A 25997-nucleotide genomic window follows, 5' to 3' on the forward strand; every position below is an offset into this window, starting at 1 on the left:
AGGTGGTCTCTTATTGAAGGTGTGCTAAGGACATGAGGAGGTAAAGAGGGCAATTCGGCTGAGGAAGCTTCTTCCTTAAGGAGCAGATACTTTACTTACTCTTTGCAAGTCAGCACAAATCATTAAAAACAACAAAAGCCACACCTTCATGCTTGTTTTTATAGTTTTTAACTTTAATACTACAAATAAAATGAAACAAAAATAATGTGCTATGCCCATCATAAATAACACGCATCTTTTCCAAGTCAATGAAATCATGTAGTGCTGCACCATTACTTTTCCCTTGAACGCTTATGAGACTCACTGATTTTAATAATTAGGAAATGTACAAGCACGTCCCAGGACAGAGTTTGACCCTGTAATTGTGAAATCATGTTACAAGAAGCTTACGTTATAGTTTTGTAATAATGTAATTGGAAAATGAAAACTACTTCCTATTGGATGCATCACATTCAAACCTGAAATGAAAGTTTCAGTAAAGTAGATGGCTTGCTCACAGAACTAAAAGTGAGGCACTTTTCCCATTATGCTGTAATCCAGGCATGCTTGAGCTCAACTGTATTGACAACTGTACAAAAACATAGTAATGCTTCTTCTTTTGAAGAGTTAATAAATTGATTTAAGACAGGGGTGTCAAAACACCTGGAGCTGTTGCATTTGGCCTGCAGGGCTTCTGGAGGGTCTGGGAATTTGGGAGGGGTGATGGGGGGAGGCAAGAAGAGGTGGGGCCAGTTGCTTAAATCTGGGTATGGGAATGCATTCTGGCAATGGGGTTTGAATAATAGCTTTGGTGACCCTGAACTGTTGCTGCTTGCCCCACAGCTGGGGTGGATCTGGATCCAGACCACGAGGCTCTTTGTGGACCGGATCGAGCTCAGTGTCACACAAGTCTGACACCCCTGATTTAGAAGAATGGTCTCCCGTCTGTGGCCCTTCACTGTCATATTGCCCATGAGATCCCATGACTTTGCTGCCACAGGAGATTTTGCTTTCAGATATCCGTTTTCCAGTAAATTCTGGTGCCTGTAGCGTGTGACGTGCTCTCTTATTTTTGCCCAAAAGCTAGTGGAGGTTGGGGCAGAAGTGAAGAGAGAGAGGACAAAAATTGCAACACAGTTACAAAGTGACAGTATAGCCTCACTGTGTACATTTTATCCTTAAAGTTATAAATAAATGCAAGATTATCAGTAATTCCTAAATTCTGTGATCTAGACTTGATCACTGTCTGCTGGGTGTTTGGGGGTAGCATCTCTCCCTCCATTTCCTCATCAGTGAGATGGGGATATTTGACTCATGAAATTGTGAATTAGTGTTAATATTCATAAAACTTTATACCTAGATACAAATATGTAACATTTAAATAGCTTCATATACCCTCAATCACAGCAACAATAGAGGGACAGATCTTTATATTTTTCAGTTAAATTTTAAATTACCTTCAGTATATTATTGCACTACAACACAAGCTGCAGCCAAGAATTTGTAATATTCTAATATTAAAGGTCAAAATTAGAGGTGACTGCGTTAGTTTGCATCTTTTTGCCTTCCCTCCCTTCAAACACAGGCAATATCAAGTCAAGTCTTTTGACCCCTTCTTGTACACATTATTTCTGAGTTTTGTTCACTGAATCTCTAAAAGTTGGAGATAAGTGATGTTGCTTAAGGATTATTTAGGAAACAGGAGTGTAACACAAAAAAGTAAAGAACAGAGAGTGCCAAGGTGGCAGTGGAAGTAACACTCTTTACTGGACAACGTAAATTCACAGTAAACCTTACACATCAGTAGAGTGGACAGAAGTTAAGTTTACTTGCACTGCCTTCTGTGTGACTTCTCAGTCTATCCCAAAGTACTGATAAGGCTAATATTAAGTATCTGGCATGTGATTCTTTGGCAGAATAGCGGCTAGAAGCAAGAAGCTCAGACATACTGGTTTTATGATGCCTTTATTTCTTACAACTTCGTATGTGGAAAGAAGAATACCCTACCCATAAGCAATAAATACGAAAAGTCTTCTGCTGACCTCATCCCTTTATAAATAGGGAGTAACTCCAATAAAATTCAGTAGAGGTACACTGGTATAAGGTACATGTGAGTTTAGAGGTAGCTACAAAAATTGCTAGTTGCACTTTTCATAGATTGTAAGGGTGGAAAAGACCTTGGAAGATCATCGGGTCCAGCCCCCTGCACCAAGCAGAAAAGATAACTGGGGGCCAGGTGACCCCTTTTGCAGATTTCCAGAGTAGGTGATTGAAGCATCACGTCTGGAGGAAGCTTATTCCACAGTCTGGACACCATGACTCTGAAGAAATTTTTCCTAATGTTGAGTCTGAATTGATCTTCCAGGAATTTGTGGCCATTACTCCTGGTTTTCCCCTTGGGTGCACTGGTGAGCAGTTGTTCACTGAGCCCTTGATGTGCTCCCGTAGCGTACTGGTAAGATGCTCCCAGGTCCCCACTCAGCCACCTTCTCCTCAGGCTGACTTTTCTTCACTAGGAAATTTTTAAAGAAATTGCACATTTATCTGTGGACTTTTAGAATACTTTTTTTCTTCTAAACATATCTTTTTTTTCTTGTTCACACATTTCTTCATTTTTGTCTTTCTCAATCGCCCCCAGATGTTTAAAAATATATACATTTTGGAGCTGGTGGATTTTCATGCTGCTTGAGGCGAAAATGGCCTGCTGCTTTATCTTAAATACATGAGTAGAAAGGGGTACCAAGAGTGAAATACTGTCAGGTCCATGGTAGTTGACTTTCCTTCCTTTGATATGCTTTTAAATGCAGTCCTAACTTCCATAGATATCTTTATTTTTTACATGTGGACAGACCTTTGTCTTCACAAAGCACAAGGGCTGGAGCGCTGGAGTGGGGAGAGGGAGTGGGAATGATATCAGGGACCTAGTTATGGTTCTTGGATCTTGAGGCTGGTTTCATGCTATCTCTGGCCCAAAGCAGGTCAGAAGCATGCTAGGTCCTGCTCTAAATGTTCCCTACTTAAAATAGTCAGAGTGCTGCTATTGCAGCCTTGACCTGCCCCTTACTCCAGGGAAAGCAAAGAAGTGTGCTACATCTTCATTGCAGTCATGAGCTAAATTTACTTCTGGGTGCTCATACCTAATAATCCACACATCTAATCACTATTGAAAATCATAGGAAAACATCACATTCTCAGCTTTGGACAAAGAACATTGACTTGAAGTCAAAATACTAGTCAGTTGTATTAGCAGCCTTTGTCTGAGAGCAAGAGATGGAAGAAGCTGACTTGTTCCTTCATATAGTAACAATATATGCCAGCACAGAATAAGCTTGCCTGGTTAATTTTGTACTCATTTTTATACATAGTTATCCAAAATATTTTTAAAGTAATTTGCCAAAATTGGGCCACTTTATTTAAAATCCATATAAATTGATGTTCAATTGTGCTCCTCTTCGTGGGTCACAGCATGTGTGTTGTCTGGAACCTGACATACCCTCACACAAAATTCGTAGCACACTGGTAAGCTACAATAACAGGCCTCCTGTGCACTCATCCATAAAACCACAAGATTTCTGAGTTCAGTGGTATACAAGATCACCTTGTCATGCTGTGTGAAAACCTTAATTGATCTGGGATCTTTGTGTTAACTGTATGTTGCCTGATCGTGGTAGATATCTGCATGCACTCACTGTTTGTGTGTCTTATTATTCTCTCGGACAATGTGAATCACTGAAAATCTGAGAAATGGTTCTTTTGCATCTTTCCATGGGAGTTCAGATGGGCCCTTTGTCCTTCCCACCTTCTGCTGCTCCCACTGTTTTGGGAGTTCTGCACATAAGTGCCCACAAAACTACTGGCTATTTTTATGTAAATTATCCAGTGGCAAAGTAGTAGACTTATCCATTATTTTTGTCTTATCTAAATAAACGACTTGCTAGAGTTCCCATTTATGGAGTTGAAATTTACATATTCAGTAGCTACTAATTTACATATTCAGTTTTAGGGTTGGTGTCTTTTTGCTGATAAAAGTGTACAGGAGTAAGTGCAGGCAAACAAAGACAAGACGAGTAATCCTCTACATTAGAAACATGAAACCAAATAGAAGAGGACAAAAGGACATGGCAGTGTGTCATGCTTAGCCACCTCTGGGGAGATACTGAGGGCTTTTAACTCTCATTACGTTTAATAAGAGTTAAGGGTTTTAAATGGAAACACTCAGTACTTTGGAACCCCAATACAAAGGAAAATCCTGTGTTTTCAGAACTTCCAAACTTAACAGTTATGCCCCAGCACTCCTTTCTCCAACTGGGAAATACAATTCATATTTATCAATTAGAAAGAAATAGAACAGAATCAAAACTCTTAATGAAAGTTTGCAGTGAATGACAGGCTTTTATTGAAGTAATTCAAAAGTATCAGGATAAGCTTTTTTTTAAAAAGAGCCAGAGAAGTATTGTAAGCCTGCAATTGTAAGCGGCTGTGAGAAAGTGAAACTCAATACATACCCATTCCTGGGGATATGAAAAGCAGAAGTGTCTTATCACACGTACCCTAGGACAGCAAGGACACACTCACCTTTTACTTTTTTCTTTTTTTTAAGTATTAATAATATTGTATGATGGAGCAATACCTTTCTAAACTCAGCTATTTCTGTAGTAACATCTGAGTGCACCAAATGCAAACCTCACCAGAGGTACAGAAAGCATCCATGTGAGAGAAACATGTTTGCTTTGGGCCAGGTCCTGTTCCACCTATTGAGTTCCTAACTGAATTTAGGTGCATAATGTGAACTTTATTCCATCCTGCTCATGTGAGTGAAAAAATGTTAATGCTAAAGGTGAGTGGGTCCTCTTCCTCATTGGATCTTAGGGCTAAAATGGTGGCGGGATAAAAACATACTAACAGTTTTTCAAGGATTTGAGAAAGGTGGAATGAGATTTCATTAAACACCAAAAGTCCCTGTAAATATTTAATGGATGGAATAGGACTTTTTCCTTTGTGGAAAACCACATTGTCATGGGATCCTACAGCTTAATTCTCCACCAGTTTGGATCTTAAGGGAAAAGAGTGTACGTGCTCCTATTCTAATGGCACAAGTGCGAATTATGGAATGAAGTGCAAGGCAGTACAGAATCAGACCCACAGGCTCAGTTCTCTCTTTCCTTATTTGGCAGTCACATTGCCCATTTTTAATTTAGTCTGTTCATTCTGAAATTTATTTGTAAAGGTTTACAATTAGATAGAAACCAAGTGGCTAAGAAATATGAGGAAACAGAGCAGGATCAAGAAGATGGGAGACAAAACGCATAGTAGCATCCCTGCACAAGAGTAGCATCTCTGCCCCATATACCAATTAAATCCTAATAGGTGGGAGTAAACCAAAACAGTTGCATGTAAAGGCTACTTTTGAAGTACTACTGGCTACTGAACTTTCAGTAAAATCACAGGAGACTCGCGTGTGTGAATATAATTTGATTAACTTATTAGAAACCTGTAAGTTAGAACAGTAACTGTCCAACGCTTTCTCCTATCTGCGGATGCTAAATGAATGGGAGGTAGCAGTATCAGGTAAAAATAAGAGTATTTACTCTAGGTCTCCTTCAGAGAGAGGAGGCCTTCCTCCTACAAACTCTTTGTAAAACCTACTTCCCTAATGGTTTAAACCAAAAATGAAAGAAAATATAACTGTGCTAAAACAGAGTTTACCTACTGTGCACATATAACTTCCTACTTCAATACCCCTTGTAGAGACTGAAAAGGTCAGGGGGGTGTTATCTTCTGTTTTGCTACCAACGTACATTTTGGAAAGCCCTGAGAAATCAAGAAAAATTGGTTTTGAAGAAAAAGAATAAAACTATGACTTTTCCCACCCAATTTACAAAGCAAATATTTTGAGGTTAAAAAGCAAGATTTGAAGTATTCCTCACTTTGTGGTGATGCTAACTGTATGTGTGTAGAATAACAAACACTTCATCAATCTGGGAAAACACCAGACTTAAACTCTCAAAGAGAATCAAAAGCTTTAGGTATGATGGAGCCGAATATTGAAGGGCACAATCCTCATTTTCCTGTTTTGTTTATAAACAAGGAACCTAGTTATAGCCTCAAATCTTGCTGCTTTAGAGCAAGACTACAGGTTGCCTAGTACATGTATGCAGATTTAACCCACTGATACTTGGTCAGAGGTTTGCTAATCTGTACCTGCCTGTAGCTCAACCTGTTCTGTGGGTAGGTGAGCATGGGATATAGTTAACTACTGATCTGTGTCCTATTTGAAAGGCAACATATACAAATAAATCAGTGCGGCTGTATTTTCTACCCTTTATTTGTATAATACTTTAAGATTGTGCTGCTTCTGTATGTGCATTATTTGTAAAGCAGTTACAGTGGGGAGAGTGGGGGAGGAAGAAGTTTTCTGAGAGGAATATTGCATATCATGTTGAAGGTTGTAAGACTCATGACTCTTCTAATATCTTGGAGAAATGAGTCCCAAAGCTATGTGGCAAACGATAAGAAAGACAGGTGCCTTTCACTTCGGTTTCTCATTTTCAAAGGGATCAGTTTATCCCAGGTGAGCACAGCTACAATCCTCATCAGTTCAGTGTGAGGAACATGAGCCTGCGGTAGTCGGGACACCATGTACTGAAGGTCTGACTGATTGGTTTAATTGGATCCAGTACAGTATGGGGAGACAGCACAGAGTTCAGAGTGCAAAGCTAATGTGCAGTAATTTACTTCCGTTAAAGCCAGGTTTAGGACAGAGATGTTATTGATATCATTAATAGGTTTTTTAACTATCCTTTAGAAAATATTAGCAGATCTAATATATAGTAAAAGATTATTAAAAATGAAAATTTGCTATTAACACAGAAGCAAATAATTCATGATGGACATGAATCTCAGATGAAGCTTGTCAGAGTTTATAATTCACTGTAGACATAGCTTTTGTTCATAAGGTGTGGCTAAGTATGTGAAATATAAAGCAGGATATTTAACCAATAGGTATTTAAAATTTATTCTTACCTCTGGAAATAGGAATTTACTATAACACATACTCTTTCTGCTTCTCTATAGATTAAAGCAAAAAATTATGACAAAGTGGAAAAGGTGAGTTCTATCATAAATTCTATTCTTCATGTAATTTTAGGCCCTTATTAAAGTATTCTGAGCTCCATAAACATGGAATACAGGTTTCCCTCGCTTTTTGCGGATTCTGTATGTGCGAATTCACTCTTATGCAATGATCCTTTTTATACCAAAAATTACTTATATGCAAGGAAAATTCACTCTTATGCGATTGGTGCGGTGGAAGCCCACTGTCAGCTGCTTTGTGCAGTGCATTCTGGGTGTGATGCACCCCAAAATATATTCCCCTGTGTGGATCTGCTCCTCATTCGTTGTCTGCAATATGTTTTTCTGCAGTTGCCATCCCCATTATGGTAACATTCACCACCATCCTGTGCTTGTGTGTACTGTCTGCTGTTGGCGAGTACCAACATTGTTTTCTAAAAGTAGTAGAAACGGGTCTGGGGGTCAGTACAGTCAAGGTCTTAGAACGTATCCCTATTTCTTACATTTTAATGTGAGTTCCCTTTACGTGAATTCTAATTGTGCATCATTTTCCAGGAATGCATGTACAACATAAAGCGAGGGAAACCTGCATATATTTATAAGGGATTCAGGTTTCTTGTGATTAGGCTAGGATAGTAGTTTGGAAAGAACTGTTGTTTATATTGAGTATTTTGTCTAGTTTGCCCAAGATTCTTAAAAACTATGATTGTCAAAATTGGTTATATCATTAACATGTTATAATCAGCTCAGCTCAGTAATTCTTTGATATTTTATCCCTATCCTTGGTAATTTTAGTTCTTTCTAATACATTCCAGCTCTTATTAGCCACGTTTTTAATTGAGGCTTCAAAGAATTTAATGTATATAAATCTAATCTCTGTTCTTGATTCCTGATAACGTTTTCTTCATTTGTTAAACAGTTGTTTCAGAGATGCCTTATGAAGGTTTTGCACATTGATTTATGGAAATGTTATCTTTCATATGTACGAGAAACCAAGGGGAAACTACCTAGTTACAAGTAAGTACAAATAGTTTGGTCTCAATTCTTTAGTATGGTGAATGTCTTCCTTTTCCTTTACAAGGCATGGAGTAGGGGTTCCATCTTGGAAAAAATCAGTCTCTGAATGTGAAGATCTGATCATAATTGGTCTTTGAAATATTTCTGCAGCTTGAAAACATTTTCTCTTGAAAGACTTTTTTTTTTAATGTATACCTAATTCATGATTTCATGGATTCTGTGAAATCCACAGTGGGGGGGAAAAGTTTACAGATAATAAAATATTGGCTCACCAGAGGAAGCCAGTAGTCCGTAGGGTGCTGTGGCAGGCTGCCTGGGCAGGGAAGGAGGAAGGGGAGGTTGCCCACTCAAAGGCCTGCGGGCAGGATGACTGCCTGTCATGTGATTCTACCTCTCCAACAGTTGGCAGCAAGGGCAAGGCTGCATGATGGACAGCACTCACATCCCATCAATGGTGATGGGTAGGATCACATGACTGGCAGGCAGCCTTTGCAGCCAATCAGTGATGAGGGGTGGGGCCAGTAGGCCCCTGGACCAATCAGAGGTATCGGGGGGGGCCTGTTGCACTCTGCCTGGAAAATGACTGCTGACCTCGCATTCTGCCTGTGAATCAACAGGCAGCCACCATGAATTAGGTAGGTTCCTACTTACTAAGTATGTGCTTCCAGTTCCAAAAAAGTCTCAGGGAAGCTGAACGGTCACAAACTCCTGCAAGACCGTTTCAGGCTTGACATAAGGAAGAATTTCTTTACTCTCCAAGCCCCCAAGGTCTGGAACAGTCTGCCAGCGGAGGTGGTTCAAGCACCTACACTGAACACCTTCAAAAGTAAATTGGATGCTTATCTTGCTGGGATCCTATGACCCCAGCTGACTTCCTGCCCTTTGGGCAGGGGGCTGGACTCGATGATCTCCCGAGGTCCCTTCCAGCCCTGATGTCTATGATGTCTATGAAAGCTTACAATAAAGGATGAAAATACTAGAAAAACGGAATAAAAGTAGGATGAAATAAATGTCCCCTCCCATGCCCCCCAAGACCTGCAAATTCAAAAGTAATCTGTCCAAACTCACCCACCCACTCCCATTTCATTGCATCTGACCTTATGATATGAAGTTGTTGTGCAATGGCAGACTAGCTAAGCTAATCATCATAGGTGGTAATCTGATCAGGCAGTTGCACGTAGAGCAATATCGGGTAGAAGAAAAGAACACTTGAAGTGGGGAAAATCAGCCTTGTTGACAATACACAAGAACAATCCACAGAAATGTGTGAACTACGGAACAATTACATATTTTATCCAAGCAAATTCCCTTCTCACAGTTGTTCTCAAAAGATTTAAAATCTAGTAGGCTGGTTTCTGCAAAGATGATGGAATAGTGCGGCAACTCCTGTGTCTAAGGCTGATAGTACAGAGAGGTTGACAAGGAGATTTTCAACTGCTTCATTGACCTAAATTGGCATTTAGCTCAGCATGGCAGGAATGGTATTGATGTGAACTGGAAGCTGCTTGCACTCCTGACAAACATTTACAAAGAGGAGAGGTTGGGATCAGCAACAAGGTAAATGACTTTGTTCAGTATGATAATGGGCATCCCATTTGTTGTGTTTTGAAAGGCTGATGGATTTACAATAGCCAGAGGCCTTGTGGTAAATGTTCAGAGCAGGAGGATAAACACCTAAATTTGCTGCTGATGTTGATCTGCTCGTCAGTGAGAATAAAGGCTTACAGAGCCAGGTCAACCTTTTGAGGACTAGCAAATTATTTGGTTGTCTTCGTCTGCAGAAGACCACTGTCTTTGCCCTGCCCACACTGGAATGAAGAGAACCATGCGTTCATTAAAGTAGACCGCAGCAAGGTGGACTGTTTTCAGCACCTAGAAATCTTCATCCTATGAACAGGGACCAATTGCTAGAAAAGGGATTGTGAGGAAGGTCAGGTGGTATAAACAGCTTTGGTCAACCTGTAGGTGATGTGGAAAAACAAGGGAATGCAGTTCGATGTGTGTGTTCTTGACCCTCCTCTTTGTGGTGGCAACATGAACTTTCAAGAAGGCTAACACAAAGAGAGCAAGCTTTTGAGATAAAATGTAACAGGCAGTTGCTCATGGTCAGCTGGTGAAACCGTGTCAAAAGCAAGACGATCCAAGTAAGGACTGTTGAACAAGAGTATTGTTGACACAGTAGTGAGGAAGTACTGGCTTGTTGACTGTATATACTGGATGAAGGATGATTCTGCTTCATCCCAATGGCTGTGCCCTTTGGCCCAATAGGGTGTTACGGATTGTGAAGGAAGATGCTTGATAGTGTAACAGAATGATGTGACATAGATGTAAAGAAGCTATCTGCTGAAATGCATGACAAGGCACAAGGGAGAATTAGAGTATGATGCATTACAGGCCTCTATTATCTTTAGCATATGGGACAGAGAAAGGAAAACAGCGTTGCCATACTCATACTCCAGCCAGCATAGCTGAGTAAAGTTGCTTCTCTGAGATGGATCCATAAAATTTAGACATTGAAAAGATCTATTCAAATATCAGGTGCTTTTCCCTGCCAGTGAGGAATTGCACCCTAGCAAAATTTCCTATTGCTTGAAATTAGTCAAATCTTTCTTCCTAGTCAGGTTCTATTGTTTTTCTCCATTGAGCCTTGGTGAGACATACAGCTGACACACAATAACAGCCTTAAAATAGTTGTGCAGCTGGAGGACTATCTTAGAACTTAATATATATCACGGTGTTTGAAAGAATGTTTAGATGTGGATCTTAAACATCCCTTTTCTTGATTTCACCTATTTCTCCTACTTAAACTCCTTTAAATTGCTCTGATTCCTTTCCATTTTTGGGGTTGACCCCTTTAAGTAGCTGCAGGTCGTATCCTTCTTACATAATTATCACTTAGTGAAACTATATATATGCTCAAGACTAGAACTGTTAAAAAATTGTAACTATTTCATAGAAAGGAAAAAACCCATATTTTTAAAACTCTTGAAATGTTTCAATTAAAAATGAAAGTTGACTTGGGGGGGGAAGGGAAGTTCCTTCATTTTTACTCTCATACAGCTTTCCAGTGGTGAAATACAAAAAGAAAATGTAAAAAAAAAATTAAAAATTAAGGGATCTGAGGAATATGAAAATTGAGAACAAATCTTTTTTTTTTCTTGTTGAAAAATTAGGGGTGATAATAGAAAACCTTTTTATTATTCTTAAAAAAGATTATTTTGATTTTTGTAAAAAAAAATTAAAATTAAGAATTTTAGTCTAATTCTGTGTTTTTCAGAGGAAACAATTTTTTAAATCTTACTTTTTTGTTGTTTTTTTTCTAAACTTCCCACTCTTTGTTTCTTTTACACAATAATGCTAAGTGTATTGGTTAGCCAGAAACATTTTTGGACCTTCTGGTTGTATTTTTTCTGTCCCTGGTACATGGCATATCTGATCTCCTGTTACCTAAGTAGAAAAGGCCCCAGGCACAGTCACTGATCCATTAGGCCAGCTACTGTTTTCTGCAAATATTTCTTACTGTTTATTTAAAATTTGTTGCTCAAAGGAATATTTCAAAAGTATTTAGTAAAATGGTTGAAACCTAGTATTCAGTGTTTTCAATATTGTACTTTTTTCCCCAGAGAGAAAATGGCTCAGGCATATGATTTTGCTCTGGATAAAATTGGCATGGAAATCATGTCATATCAGGTATATTTTATCATCTAAGCAAAACGTATTTCTAACATTTTAATATACTAACAAATAAAATGCAAAAATGATTCTTGATTTTGCTTATATATTTTTACATAGATCTGGGTGGATTACATCAATTTTTTAAAAGGCGTGTAAGTATTTTTAAAGTATTTTTTAAGTCAATTTATGTAACATTGATGTTTGTACAGGTTGCAGTCTGTAACTGCTGACATGTTAATGTCTCACCTCACTATTTAGAGAAGCTGTAGGATCTTATGCAGAAAATCAGAGGATAACAGCTGTTCGTAGGGTTTACCAGCGAGGTTGTGTGAATCCAATGATCAACATAGAACAACTCTGGAGAGACTATAGCAAATATGAAGAGGTAATTAAAAAAGTAAAACTTGTTTTGTTTAGAAAGTCTGGTCTTAAAACATGGACTCAGTATTGTACCTGTCTTAAATGTATGTGCACCAGGAAATCAATACTGAAAGCTCATGTTTTCTATGTGCAATATTGAGCTCTTTGTGCATGCTTGCAAATATTGTAAATGCACAGCATGTTAGCTGATTAGGGGTACTTTTATATTTCTTCACTTGCAGATTTTTTGTAGTAGAAAACATGTTTCCTTTGCTCATTCACTTTGCCATGATGTTTATATCCACCAAGGGGATGCCAAAAGACATGGACCCCAAGAAGTTTCATCCAAAAGACTTTATTAGCCGTTTTTCGGTTCTGCATTAGAACCGAAAAGTCCTGTGCCATCATTGCAAAGTAGCAGTCACCCTCTCCGATATCAAAAACTATTTAGGCTCTCGCTGGATGGTAGAGAAAAGTTGAGAGGTGCTACCCAGGAGGGGTGGATGGTAGCAGAAAGGCCATTGCCACTGATAGTGATGAATCTGAAATGGATACTTAGTACCTAGTTGTGGCAGCCAGGATGCATTGGATCTCTTGGCAGACAACTGTTGGGAATTCGGAAAGAGGGCCAAGTGACTGCAGAGGGCGTATTTATTTATTTGGGCTATTGAATTCTTCCAAAAACCAACAGTAGAGGTGTTTTAAAAATCAACCAGTTGAAGCTTAAACTACATGTTTATGTAAGATGCCACTTGTGAGATTTCATCAGAGGCCGCTACAACTTTGGCAAAAGTTAATCTAATCTACTTTTCTACAAGTCATTTGATATGCAAAAAACTCATAGTACCACTTCACTGAATTTAGAGTACTGAATTGGTGGCTGTGTAAAGTTTGTGTCACTTTGTAAGATGATCATTGACACAACAGAAGGAAAGTTAAGAACTCATCTGGATAATCTGCAAACACAAGATGGTCCTCGGTGCTCAGAGCTGCTTGACTCGTGAATGGTATTTTCCCCATCTTGCAGATCACAGTAGTGCAGGTAGTAGCAGACAGCATATCAACCGTACACTGTATAAATAGGAAAAGGGCACCCACTCTCCTCCCTCTGCAGAAAACAATCAAGCTGTGGAATCAGAGTCATCGTTGGGAGCCAGGAGCCACTTTACACACATGGTAAGCAGGTAGCCTGCCACCAGTCACAAGATGATACCACTACAAAAATCTGTCACCAAGCTAATTATCTATCAATGCAGAAGAGACCTTGGGACACCAATTGTCCCAGCTTCTATTCCAGAAGAGGCATGAGCACATCTTCCTCCTTTAGTGGAAGTAAATCCCTCCTCTACAGATTTCCACTAATGTGAGGAATGATTGCCAAAGCCACATAAGTCCAGACCATGTTTATTCTCAAACCTTCCTTCTAACTGAGCCCATTCTGGCTAACAGACTCACTGCAGAGTACACAAGCACTGGTGAGGTTCTCAGATCACCCCGACCAGTTGTAATAAAATAAAGGTCAAGTATTCCATCCAAATCCAAAGTCACTTTTTACATGTTAAGCAAATTATGACACAGAGCAGATTGCTATCAAGTGGATAGACATAGTCCTTCAAATGTCAAGAGATTTTTGTTATGATTACTTCAACACAGCCTGTGCTGATTTCAGTTCTGAAGTTTCTTGATGATTTGCTGCTACAGTTAAAATGCTCTAAATTTTTGTTTGCTCTTGCTACCATCCGTGTCAGGCTTCTTTCTCTGAACTATGATTTAATAATTTTTAGGTCCTTCTGGAATGGTGTATTGTTAATTGCTGTTCACTTTTTCTCCCTAGGGAATCAATATTCACTTAGCTAAGAAAATGATTGAAGATCGGAGTAGAGATTATATGAATGCTAGACGGGTGGCTAAGGTATGGACTCCTGTTTACTTCATCTTTATGCTACCTAATTCTGTAGAAGCCAGATTGAATTTAGCTTAGTTAAGATTTTCAAGTACAGTTAGTGTGCAAGGCTCACAAAATTGCTATTGACAAAACAGGGTAACAACCTAAAGGATTAAATAAAAGGGATCTCTTCAAGAGTGTATATTTCTGTCTTTGATTTAAAACATTGATACCTTTTCTTCTTCAGGAATATGAAACTGTTATGAAAGGTCTTGATCGTAATGCTCCCTCCGTCCCCCCACAAAATACTCCGCAGGAAGCTCAGCAGGTTGACATGTGGAAAAAATACATCCAGTGGGAAAAAAGTAATCCTCTGCGTACAGAAGACCAAACTCTCATAACAAAAAGAGGTAACATGATTAGATAATAAGGTCAATACTTGATGCTCTGTAGCACTTTTGAGACAAGGATGACTTTCAGTTGAAGCAATAAAGTTCATACTCAGTGTTCTGCTATACAAGAAGTTGGTATCAAATCATGTGTTTTTTTCTTCATGTTCTTGGACTATATGCATTTTCAGAACTGTTCTTTATTTTGCCTCTAAAGTTCTGGCTGAGCTACAGCTGGTACATTGGTTTCCTCTATCCTCTAATAGTAATAGCCATGTGCTGGTGACCTTCCTTTGAAAGGCTGGCACTCTTCCTTGTGGAAGAAGTCAGATACAGATCCTTCAGCCTCTAGGGCTCTTCACCTCCTCCTCTGTGAGGGAGTGTGGTTGGGTCTGCTTTTTTCCTGCAGGCTGTATGCAGGCAAAACATATTGCTAGTTGTGCCTTCTCCGTTTTGTTCCCTTTTAGAATTAGTTGTGTCTGTATTATTGTGTGATACTTTGCTAGATAAATGTGTAACTTAAAACAGTATTAGTAACTTTTATACAATTATAAAACTCCTTTTGCTAGGAAGACTTATCACTTAAATTTTTTTTCCCTAGTTATGTTCGCTTACGAACAATGTCTTTTGGTCTTGGGGCATCATCCCGATATCTGGTATGAAGCTGCACAGTATCTTGAGCAATCCAGTAAACTGCTAGCTGAGAAAGGGGTAAGAGTCTAGTGCAAAGCTTTCTTCCTTTTTTTTTTTTCCTGTTCCATTTAATTTGTTTGATGTGATGATATAATGCTGTTAATTCTTCCTGAGTAATTGGGAACCAAAAAGGACAGTATATATTAGCATCTTAAAATATGTAGCCTTCAGAATTTTAAATATTGTTGAATAATGTGGATGTCAAGGAATAAAAAAATTGCACTTAGGAAACTTAAGAGTTACAGAACTTAACTATAGCATTAGCATGGAATGTTTTGTATAGTAAAAATATCAGTATTTTATGGAAGATAGATAGGTGAGTACTATAAAGTGAATTGCCAGGTCCTGATCATTCAAATATTTATGAACATGTGAATCTGTGTGTGAATACTCCATCTAAATTCAGTAGATCTATTCATGTATGTAGTAGTTTATAGGCATGAGTTACCGCATGAGCAGGGCTTGCATTTTTTTCCTACAGTTTCATTAAGTATTAAGTGGCTTGTTATGATGTTTATTGCAGGACATGAACAATGCTAAACTGTTCAGCGATGAGGCTGCTAATATTTATGAAAGAGCAATCAGCACTTTACTAAAGAAGAACATGCTTCTTTACTTTGCCTATGCAGACTATGAAGAGGTGAGTAAAAAGACTTTCATATGGACACAGGCTTCCATGGGACAAGATGCCTTCTCTCTAAAATTTATTGAAAAGCATTTCATATCCAAAACTACTGTATAAGGAAAATATTAGTCTTGCCAACCTTTTTCTCCTCTATTAGAACTTTTTAGGCTAAAAAAACGGTTATGGAAAAAAATATGTTCAGATTTTTCCGTCTTTCCACTTAAAAACTGAATATATTTTGCAAAGAAGTAGGACATTGGAAGCCTATCCTAGAGGCAGACTTCCAAAAATCTCAGCTTCTTTTCTTGTATCTTAATCTTACCTAAGTGTTGTGAGGCTTAATGTTCCTGTGACCATGGCTAGGATGGCAGAATGAAAGAGATCACATCCCCTCTCCTCCCTCAGGTATATTGAGGAATTTGCCTAGTTAACCCTATAGCTTTATTACATTGACTCAGTAATAAGTGATAACCAGCCTTGCACATTAACTGTTGAAGATGGGGCCCTGCCCTATCCACAAATAGTCACAGATAAGGCCCGTGAATTACTGATAAGGTAAACCAGGTTGTATTGTGGCCACTTACTCATACCAGTATGAGAAAAACATCATCCTACTGGGGCCTTGGGGTCTTTTTGCAAGCAAATCTCAACACAAAAGAAATGATCCCTCCTGCCTTGCCAGGAACAACTTTTGCATCCTGAATGTATTGACTGTCCAGCTTTCATTTAAGACAACCCGGTGCCATGGGCAGAAGGGACAACTAGAAACCCATAAGCACTAGAGTGAGGAAAGGGTTTCCTTGGCTGTCCTGCCTGTTGGCTTTGTCCTGGGTAAAGGAGACAGTCTCAGGGTTCCAAACTCAGAAATAGTCGGTGGGTTCTGAACTCTGTTACTGTTCCTTAAAAATAAAGAAAAACAAAAATTTGCATTGTTTTTTGGGGATGTCGTATCACCATGCTAATGCACAAGAAGTACAAATGAACACTACAAACCAATTATAGGCACAAAGTGAGCAAATGCAGAAATAATAAAAATGTATGTTCTAATTTCTTTTTCTTAGGTGTTTATTTGTAATAGAAAGTATAAAATACCTTGCAGGTGTGATTTGTTTTAAAAAATTCTTCCATATCATGAAACAAGTTTCCTTTGTATTCCCTCAGAGTCGAATGAAATATGAGAAGGTACACAGCATATATAACCGGCTCTTGGCCATTGAAGATATTGACCCCACTTTGGTATGATTCAGTATTATTCAGGCTTTCCACAGATCAATTAATGTTGGTCTTGATGCATTTTTAGTAACAGCGAGTGATTTAAGTAGACTTTTATAATTCACTGATGGTTCCAGCTTGTGTAAACTCATATTCATCTTGCTTGCCTCAAAAACTTTGATATTGATTATCTTTGTAATTTAGAAATGAGCCTTGGGATCCAATTTAAAAATAAATTGGTAGAGAAAGCCTGTGGCACTGTGTATGTTTCACAATCTTCTATAGTTCTTGCCTTGTTTGCATGTTTCTTTTATGGATTATTTTATTGTATTTTGTGGGAGGAGAGGGTTATAGATGTATCCAAAGAATCTTGTATCTTGATACTTTTCTGTTGTGTGAGAAGTATTGCTGTTTGCATTTTAGGTGTACATCCAGTACATGAAGTTTGCAAGGCGAGCAGAAGGTATCAAATCTGGAAGAATGATATTCAAGAAAGCTAGAGAGGATGCCCGTACTCGCCATCATGTCTATGTTACAGCAGCATTGATGGAGTATTACTGTAGTAAGGTACTTGAATTATGCATAGTTTGAGAAGAAAGTTAACATTTGTATGGTCTTTTTTAAGCTAATAGTGGTATTTTAATGTTTGCAGGACAAGTCAGTGGCCTTTAAGATTTTTGAATTGGGGCTGAAAAAATATGGAGACATTCCAGAATATGTATTGGCATATATTGACTATCTGTCTCACCTTAATGGTAAGCTTTGGGAATTGAGAAAGTTGCAAATGAAACATTAATCTCCGTTTTCTGTGAGTTTGACTTCAGACCAAGTTCTTTGCATGTTGATTTTAATTCTTTCCTGGAGAACAATAAATCTTCTTCATATAATCTGTGATTTGAGAAATTTTTATTTTTTTGGGCCCCATAAATTTCCAGACAGGAACAGACATTCAGTTTTATTACTAAACAAAGTAGGCTTCTGAAATCATCAATGTGCTTTCACTGTGGCAGTGTCACTGGATCTGTTGTCAACTGTGCAAAACATTTTGAGTATAACTTTGCAGGCATTTACAGCTGGTGCTGCAGAAGTTCTCTTAAGTAGTCATGGACTGATCTTTCCATGTGGATCAATGCAGAATTCTTCCAGGGTTCATTGACCTTTACTTGTCTGGATTAAATTCATTTCCCAAAAACAAGTGTGAAAAACATAATTCAGGTCAGTATTATGAATGAACTAGCAGCTGCAAGTTTACTGTGTCTGGTGTAGGGCCACAGTCGTCAAAGGCCCCAGTGATGAAAGGAAGAGCACAGAATGGTGCAGGAAGACGAGCCCATGCATGAGTCATAGGAAAAGGAGGAAAGGCTGTCAGTGCAACTTCTGTGGAGCTGGCAGCAGAGCTCTGCTGAGCCAGTTTCCAAGGTGTTTTGCATAGTTGATAGCAGATGTAGTGAAATGGATAAAAAGACTTAACTGCACTTTTTACTGCTCTGGTCTTAGAGTGCGCTCTGCAGGAGTCAAATTCCACCATTCTGCTGTCCGAGTCTCCTTTTTTCATGATTGTGGCTCTTGGGGACTGTACTCTCTGCATCCATCATGCTTATCCCATGGGTTGCTTTGTTGTCTGTAGCTCTTGTCTTCAGGACTTGTGGCAATGGTGATATGGTGAACAAGGCAGTCTTCACAAGCCAAAAACAATAAGTCTACACACATATCTATCTCTTGTATGGGTTTATTTTCCCTTGGTAGGGACTGTAGGAAGGCAAGTCATCCTAGATTGCTCCAGTTTGGGGTATTTGTCTGTTTTCCCTGTCTTTGGACCCTCCTGTCTGAAACTGTTTTGATAAAACTTCACTAGAGGTAGAAAATCAAAGCCTATATTATTGACCTGTATTTTGTTGGCAAGTGGAGGGGTGTCTTGAGCCACTGTCCTATTTCCTCCTCTATTTTTCTAGCAGCTTTCTGTTAAACCAAACTGTCCATACACTGAAGAACCCAGTTACTAACCAGGTTATAATAGTATTAATATGTTACTGCAGAACTGACATACTTCTTGTCAGCTGGGTACCTGGAGAATACTGAGAGCTACAGAGGAGGCCACAAGCATTGCCTGTTAGTGCACCAGTAGGACTGGCTTTCTAGGCTGCAGTTTGGATGCATTTTTAGGTTTATTTCATCCTATTTAGCAAAGATGAAAATAAAATCAAAGAATCGCCACAGTGTACAAAGCTTTTTACTTGAGTTACACATTTCTTTGAAGAGAAATAGATTTGAAACCAGCTTTATGGTTTAATTTTTTAATTGATTTTTGGTTTTTCTTTTCCTTGTTTGTGTTTTGAAGAGGACAATAACACAAGAGTTTTGTTTGAACGTGTGTTAACCTCAGGAAGCCTTCCGCCTGAGAAATCTGGGTAAGTTTGCCAAAATATTTGTTTTGTTATCTTAAAAAAACCCCTATTATAGGCATCAAGGGTTAACCTGAAGAACAGAAACAGGTAAAGTTTGAGGCAGATGTTCTTTTCCTCTTAATCCTGTCTAAAGTAACCATGCTAAGAGCATTAAGACTTGCTCAGAGTGAAATTTGTCCAGTGTTCCCCTAAAATGTTCAGTACTTTCTGGCGGATGGCACTGCTCATCACAGTGCTCCCTGATGCTCTGGGGGACATGAACACAGACACTTCAGGGAAGAGAAGGTGAGTTGGGAACTGATAGAAAAGGATTGTTATGGATTGATAAGGACAGAAAAAAGGAGAGAAATAATCGCAAAGTGAAAGAGCCATAGAAGAGCTTGTAGACACTTCTGCTCCCAGACCACACTAGCAGCCACATTTCTACTCCTTCATAGTTTCTAGGGTCTGAAGGGACCTGAACAGATCATCAAGTCCAACCCCATGCCTTGAGCAGGAAAGAGTGCTGGGATCATAATACCCCAGCCAGATATCTCTCCAACCTCCTCTTGAAGACCCCTAAGGTAGGGGAGAGCACCACTTCCGTTGGGAGCCCATTTAAGAGCCTGGCAGCCCTAACTATAAAGTAATGCCTCCTGATATCAAGCCTGAACCTGCTCTCACTCAATTTGTGGCCATTATTCCTTGTTATCCCAGGTGGTGCCCAGGGTAACAGAGCCTCATCTATTTTCTGCTGGTCCCCCCGGTGAGTTTATAGACAGGCACCAGATCCCCTCTCAATCTTCTCTTGTGGAGGCTGAATAGATTCAGGCCCTTTAGTCTATCTTCGTAGGGCCTGGCCTGCTACCCCCGACCATGCGAGTGCCCTCCTCTGGACCCTCTCAAGGCTGGCCACATCCCCCTTGAAGTGTGGCACCCAGAACTAGATGCAGTACTCCAGCTGTGGCCTGACCAGTGCCGCATAGAGGGGAAGAATCACCTCCCTGGACCTGCTTGAGATGCACCTATAGACACACAACAAGGTGCGGTTAGCCTTACTGTCTGCTTCCTTGCATTGGCGACTCATGTTCATCCTGGAGTCAACGATGCCTCTAAGATCCCTTTCAGCCACTGTGTTGTTGAGAAGGGTGTTCCCCAGCCTGTAGGTGTGTTGCAGGTTCCGTCTCCCTAGATCTAGCACCCTGGACTTGTCTGCTTTGAATTCCATCCTATTCTCATCTGCCCACCTCCATAACCTGTCTAGATCTAGCTGGGTTCTGTCCCTCCCCTCCAGTGTGCCCACCTTGCCCCACATCTTTGTATCATCAGTGAATTTGGACAGCGTGCTTTCCACGCCCACATCCAAGCTGCTGATAAAGATGTTGAATAGCACAGGCCCAAGGACCAAGCCCTGGGGAACTCCACTGCTCACATCCCTCCAGGACGAAAATGACCCATCCACCACCACTTTCTGGGTGCAGCCATTGAGCCAATTTGCCACCCATCTGGCTGTGTAGGCATCAGTGCTGCAGTCACCTAGTTGTTTTATGAGCGTGGGGTGAGAAACAGTGTCAAAGGCCTTCTTGAAGTCCAGGTAGACAACATCCACCTCAATGCCCGCATCCAAGGACTTTGTGACCTGATCATAAAAGGAAACAAGGTTAGTCAGGCAGGACCTGCCTTCAGTGAACCCATGTTCGTTGAGGCAGTTCAGGCTGTGGCACATGTGGCCACTTGCGCTGCCCCTAGATGTACAGTGAAGCTGGGGTGGTGCAGCAGCTGGGCTGCTTCCTGGCAGCTCCAGAGGTGGTGGCTCCTTCCAGCTGCTGCTGCCAGTGTCATCACCACTGCCTGGGCACCATCTGCCCTGCACCCACCGCTCAGGATGCTGGACCAAGCGGGCAGGTGGGGTCTCCATGTATGGCAAGGTGTGCTCACCAGGCAGATGGGATGGGGCTGTGGGCGGGAGGGGAGTGGTCAAGCAGGGTGAGGCTGGGATTATGGGGCAGTTACAGCCAGGTCACTGTCCATGGAAACCCTACGTGCCTGCCCATGCAGTGAGTGCTGGACCCATCTAGTAATCTACCACTTAGGGAGTTTTGGTGAGCTGTTGTGGGCCAGGATGGGCGGGGAGTGCTGATCTGGCCCACAGCAGCTCACCAAAACACTGTACTTGGACCTATGGACCAAAAAATTGCCCATCTCTTGTAATCTTGAAACCCCAGGCATCCTGAAACTCGGTAGTCACGTTATATTGTTCTGCTTACTCAGGGACTGACAGTTGTTGCTTCCAGTTATCTGGTAAGCATTTGCATCTCTATTTTAGAGGAGAAAATAAAGTGCAATTTGAGACTAATCCTCAAAAATGGGCTGTGAAGTTGCAATGAAAGTTGAATTAAGTTTAGACATGTGTACTCAGAGCTCTTGTAATGAAGCCACATGAGAGTTTCTGCACAGCTTAGTTATAATTTAATTTTTTTAATTTTTTTAAAGCTGTGTGAAATTGCATGGCATTTCCCTCCTGTGCATTGAGAGAGTGCATTCTGGTATATTGTTTTCACACCAAAGTGTCAGGCTAAAAATGTAGAGTACACTTCTTTCTGTACTGAATGGCACCTTGCATTGTGGCTAAAAGGAAATTTGTTGGGGTGGGGTAGGTCAGGCAAGTAAACAGAGATCCAGTGCTCCCTACTGAATGCTGAAAATCACTGCCCCTTCAGTAGAAGTGGGGATTTATTCTAATATTTAAAAGCTAAAATTCCCCTCTCCCTCCTCTTTTCTGTCATTGTGCAGAACCCTGCACCCCTGGTTAACCTGCTTGTCTTCTTTGCCACCCACCAGTTCACTGCAGTGGTCCGGGGCACATAGTTTGTCAGGTGTTTTAAGATTTTTCAGAATGAAAGGTGCCATCAAAATGTGAGAAATTATTAGGAAGGTAAAAGTAGTGGTATTTATTTTGTCATGAATCAAAATTGAACATGCACTTGAATAAAGGACATCTTAAATGGGAATGTTTGTGCTTCTAGATCCCAGCTATTGGTACTTGACATCTGGGTATCTCTATGCTGGGATGGATTCAGCATAGCTTTCTTCCTAAGCAATCATTTACTTATTTTCTCTTCCAGAGAAATCTGGGCCCGGTTTTTAGCTTTTGAAAGTAACATTGGTGATCTAGCTAGCATTCTTAAAGTAGAAAAACGGCGGTTTACAGCATTTAAAGAAGAATACGAGGGCAAAGAAACTGCTCTGCTGGTAGATAGATACAAGTTCATGGATTTATACCCTTGTTCTGCAAGTGAACTTAAAGCTCTGGGTTACAAGGTAGGTGGCTGAGAACATTTAATTTTGTCACAATTCTTCGCTTTGCCTTGCACTTAACTGATGGTATGTTCCATGACTAATACCACACAACCCCAAGCCTGGAACACTTATCAGCATTTTTATTCTACATTTTGAAGATGGCTCTGAGTGGATTTTTTTTTTACCACTTTTTTTTTTTTTTACTACTGCATTTCAATGTAAGCAATATTGGGCTGTTGCTTCCATGGGATCTTTTTAATATCCAGCTGGTTTAGTACATAGTGAGACGTACTTGGGACAAATTCATCCCTGGATTAACTTCACTCTGGTTAAACAAGGGGTAAATTTAGCTCACAGTCTGTTTCTTGGGCCTTTCGTTGAAATTGGGTTGCCAACCAAGAGTGGAACCAGCCAGCTGCTCCCTGTCCTTTATCTAACTGTCAGACTCTAAGAGAGGTGGGGTTGGAGGGTAAGGACATGACTAACACACATGCCTGCTTTAGCATCTGATGAAATAGGCTACTGCCTATGAAAGCTTACGCCTCTGAACTAAGGTGCCACCCTGCACTGCCTTTCCTTCTGTGCTTTAACTAGTATTTCAGCTTTTGGCTGAGAGGCTGCCATAACAGCTTTGCCACTCAGCCTGCACCAGTTTAAACCAAATCTATTTAAATCTGGTTTTGCACGGAGTTAAACTAGTGCAGCTTGTGTGTGGACAAACCCTAAATGTTTGTACTGTGCCTGCCTTCCTTGAAAAAAGAATGTCTTGCAGTTGAAAGCTTGTCTAACTTTATTCCAACTCCATAATTGGTCCAATAAAGGTATCCCCCTTAAAGCCATTCTTGTGCTGTGCAAGGAATAGGGCTAAGTTTCAGCTGATGACACCAGGCCATCTATAGTGACACTTTGTTATGACTGGATTGTGATATTACCAAGTTCAGTGCTCCCTGATTTGTATTTTCAGGATGTCTCACGTGCCAAACTAGCAGCCATAATTCCAGACCCAGTAGTGGCTCCTTCCATAGCGCCTGTTCTAAAAGATGAAGTGGACAGAAAACCTGAATATCCCAAACCAGACACGCAGCAGATGATTCCATTTCAGCCAAGACACTTAGCACGTAAGTTCAAGTTTAGTTCTGATTGGGTTAAAGATACCACATCATACACTCTATTCATTGGCCAGAAACAGCCTCTTAATTTGCATTGAGCCCTTTCATTTGTGATTAATGGGACTAGTCAGAGACTATCCTTATTCAGCAAAGCACTTTAGCTTGTGTCTAATTTCTGGACACTTAAATGTTTAAATCCCATTGGAACTATGAAACAGTGTAAAGGTATATGTTTGCCCAGTTTGGATAGGGATGGTCCTGCCTCAGGCAGGAAGTTGAATTATATCCCTTCCAGCCCTACTTTTCTATATCAAAATTTAGGCATCTACTCAAGTATTTTGCTGAAAATGGGGACCGCGTTAAGATATGGCCTGAGACTCTTGCTAGCTGTACTCAGCTCCTGTAGATTGTTTTAGGTGTTCAACTCTGTAGACCAGGGGTCAGCAATATCTGGCCTGTGCAGTCACTGGATCCAGCCCAGAGAGCCCAATGGCTTTGTCCATTCCCCCTCCACCCATACCAGGGCTAATCAATTTCTGAGCCACTGCTGCGTCCTCCTCTTCCCCCTTCCATGCTTCACCAGCTGTGGTGCAGGTGCAGCCAGTGGGAAGCTGTGCTGAGTGAGCCCAGGCAGCTGGAAGCTGCATCCACACAGCTGCCACTTCTTTGCCTGTCCCCCCCTCCCACCATCTCTGATGTGGTACAGAAATGGCTGCAGATACCAGGCCACACAGCTCCCCACCGCCTGGAAGCTGCACTTGTGCCCTAGTGAGGAGCAAGGGGCTGGGAGAAGCCCTGATGGCATGGGCACAGGTGCAGGAAAAGCTGCCATGCTGCAGAAGGTATGCAGTCCACATCAACTTGGAACCAGGCTGTTCTGGCCCACAGCTAGAAAAGGTTACTGGCTGCTGCATTAGACAAAGAAAATAAGACACAAGTGCTGTTGACATTACTGGTCATTTGTTGACATGTACTAGTCATTTGTGTTGATGCAAAGGTTGTTCAGGTGGAATTGCTTGCTCCACTGTTTACACACAACTGATTAGTGTTCTGTCCCCCATTAGCTCCAGGTTTACATCCTGTGCCAGGCGGCGTCTTCCCAGTCCCACCAGCTGCTGTAGTTTTAATGAAACTCCTTCCACCTCCTGTTTGTTTTCAGGTTTGTTACAATGATTTAATAGATTCTGAAGGCTTACAAAAGTAACAGATAAAAATAATTTGTTTCATAAAGTGGGTTTGGCTGCCCTCATGGCATATGCGTGGGGTTAAACTGTGGCCCCTGCTTGGTTCAGCTTCCATTACTCACACCTGTCCTCAGGGGTGGTGTGCAGTATGGAAGTCCATGGTGCAGTGCAACAGGAAAGCCTGCAGCTGATGACTTGTGGAGAGGGGTGCCCATTGGGGCATGAAGTGTGGAGTGGGAAAGCAGGCTGCCCACATATGCCGTGCGAGCTGGGAGAGGGTGTGTAGAGAGAAAGGCAGGCAGTGGGGGGGCCTTGGCTTATGCTATTAGTGCCCCTGGTGTGACCTATGCAGGGTGCAGCCTCCAGCTGCTGAGGAGTGGGACAGCCCTACCATGAAGTGTTGCATTTGAGTACAGGTTACTTGATTAGATGTTGCATTGCCAAAAATATAAAAGTATCTGCTCTCCCTCAAAACCAGGGCCCTTTTGTGCATGTGGATGAACTCATGGAAATTTTCCGAAGGTGCAAAATGCCAGAAAGTAAGTTGTTGCCATACATCCCTGTATCTTACCCTCCCTTAGCGGCAGGCAGTTGCCAGTTAAGACCTACTTAAGTTAAAGATGTTTGTTTTCCTCAATTTTATTTCTACCATTAAAGTAGCTACCTAGCAGTTCTGCTATGTAACTATTGAAGTAGCTATGCCTTTACCCCTGCCCTTCAGGAGGTCTCATCATTGTACCTAGATTAGGCTGCTGCTGAACACCAGAGATTTCCTATACAGGCACGAAGACTATCAGGTCAATGTAAATGTGTAATTTACTGATATATGATTGTTCCTGTTCAAACTGCTGTAAGTAATATTAGACATTTGTGATATAAAACCACTCAACTAACAAATGTAACTTGGCTAATAAAACTAGACTGAAAGCAGGCGTTCAGGTTGTCACTCTACTCCTCTCATAGATTAAACATAATATTATCCAGCTTAGAGCTATATCATATTTGGGTGATGTGAAACTTGGGTCTCATTTTTCTCAGCCCATGGAACTTCACCAAAAAGCACCTGCTAACACACATAGCTTTCCATAGTTTATAGCTGAGAACTAAACTAGTC

The 25997-nt window shown here is 40.6% G+C and overlaps 1 protein-coding gene across 1 annotated transcript in view; it reads left to right on the top strand.

The window, feature by feature from the left end:
* Nucleotides 1-25997, top strand: part of CSTF3 (cleavage stimulation factor subunit 3) — a 78776-nt gene that overhangs the window by 51192 nt on the left and 1587 nt on the right. The window contains exons 4-20 of the mRNA XM_090032786.1: nucleotides 7054-7086; nucleotides 7970-8067; nucleotides 11691-11757; nucleotides 11860-11894; nucleotides 12001-12127; nucleotides 13937-14014; nucleotides 14235-14397; nucleotides 14978-15087; nucleotides 15593-15709; nucleotides 16856-16930; nucleotides 17330-17473; nucleotides 17559-17661; nucleotides 19245-19314; nucleotides 22416-22611; nucleotides 23555-23708; nucleotides 24764-24858; nucleotides 25362-25422. Of these exons, the coding sequence (XP_089888912.1) occupies nucleotides 7054-7086; nucleotides 7970-8067; nucleotides 11691-11757; nucleotides 11860-11894; nucleotides 12001-12127; nucleotides 13937-14014; nucleotides 14235-14397; nucleotides 14978-15087; nucleotides 15593-15709; nucleotides 16856-16930; nucleotides 17330-17473; nucleotides 17559-17661; nucleotides 19245-19314; nucleotides 22416-22611; nucleotides 23555-23708; nucleotides 24764-24858; nucleotides 25362-25422 (1726 nt within the window). The remainder of the gene's footprint in view (nucleotides 1-7053; nucleotides 7087-7969; nucleotides 8068-11690; nucleotides 11758-11859; nucleotides 11895-12000; nucleotides 12128-13936; nucleotides 14015-14234; nucleotides 14398-14977; nucleotides 15088-15592; nucleotides 15710-16855; nucleotides 16931-17329; nucleotides 17474-17558; nucleotides 17662-19244; nucleotides 19315-22415; nucleotides 22612-23554; nucleotides 23709-24763; nucleotides 24859-25361; nucleotides 25423-25997) is intronic.

This window comes from Crocodylus siamensis, chromosome 2 (assembly GCF_052110815.1).
Source record: "Crocodylus siamensis isolate JL-2025a chromosome 2, ASM5211081v1, whole genome shotgun sequence".
Lineage (NCBI taxonomy): Eukaryota > Metazoa > Chordata > Crocodylia > Crocodylidae > Crocodylus > Crocodylus siamensis.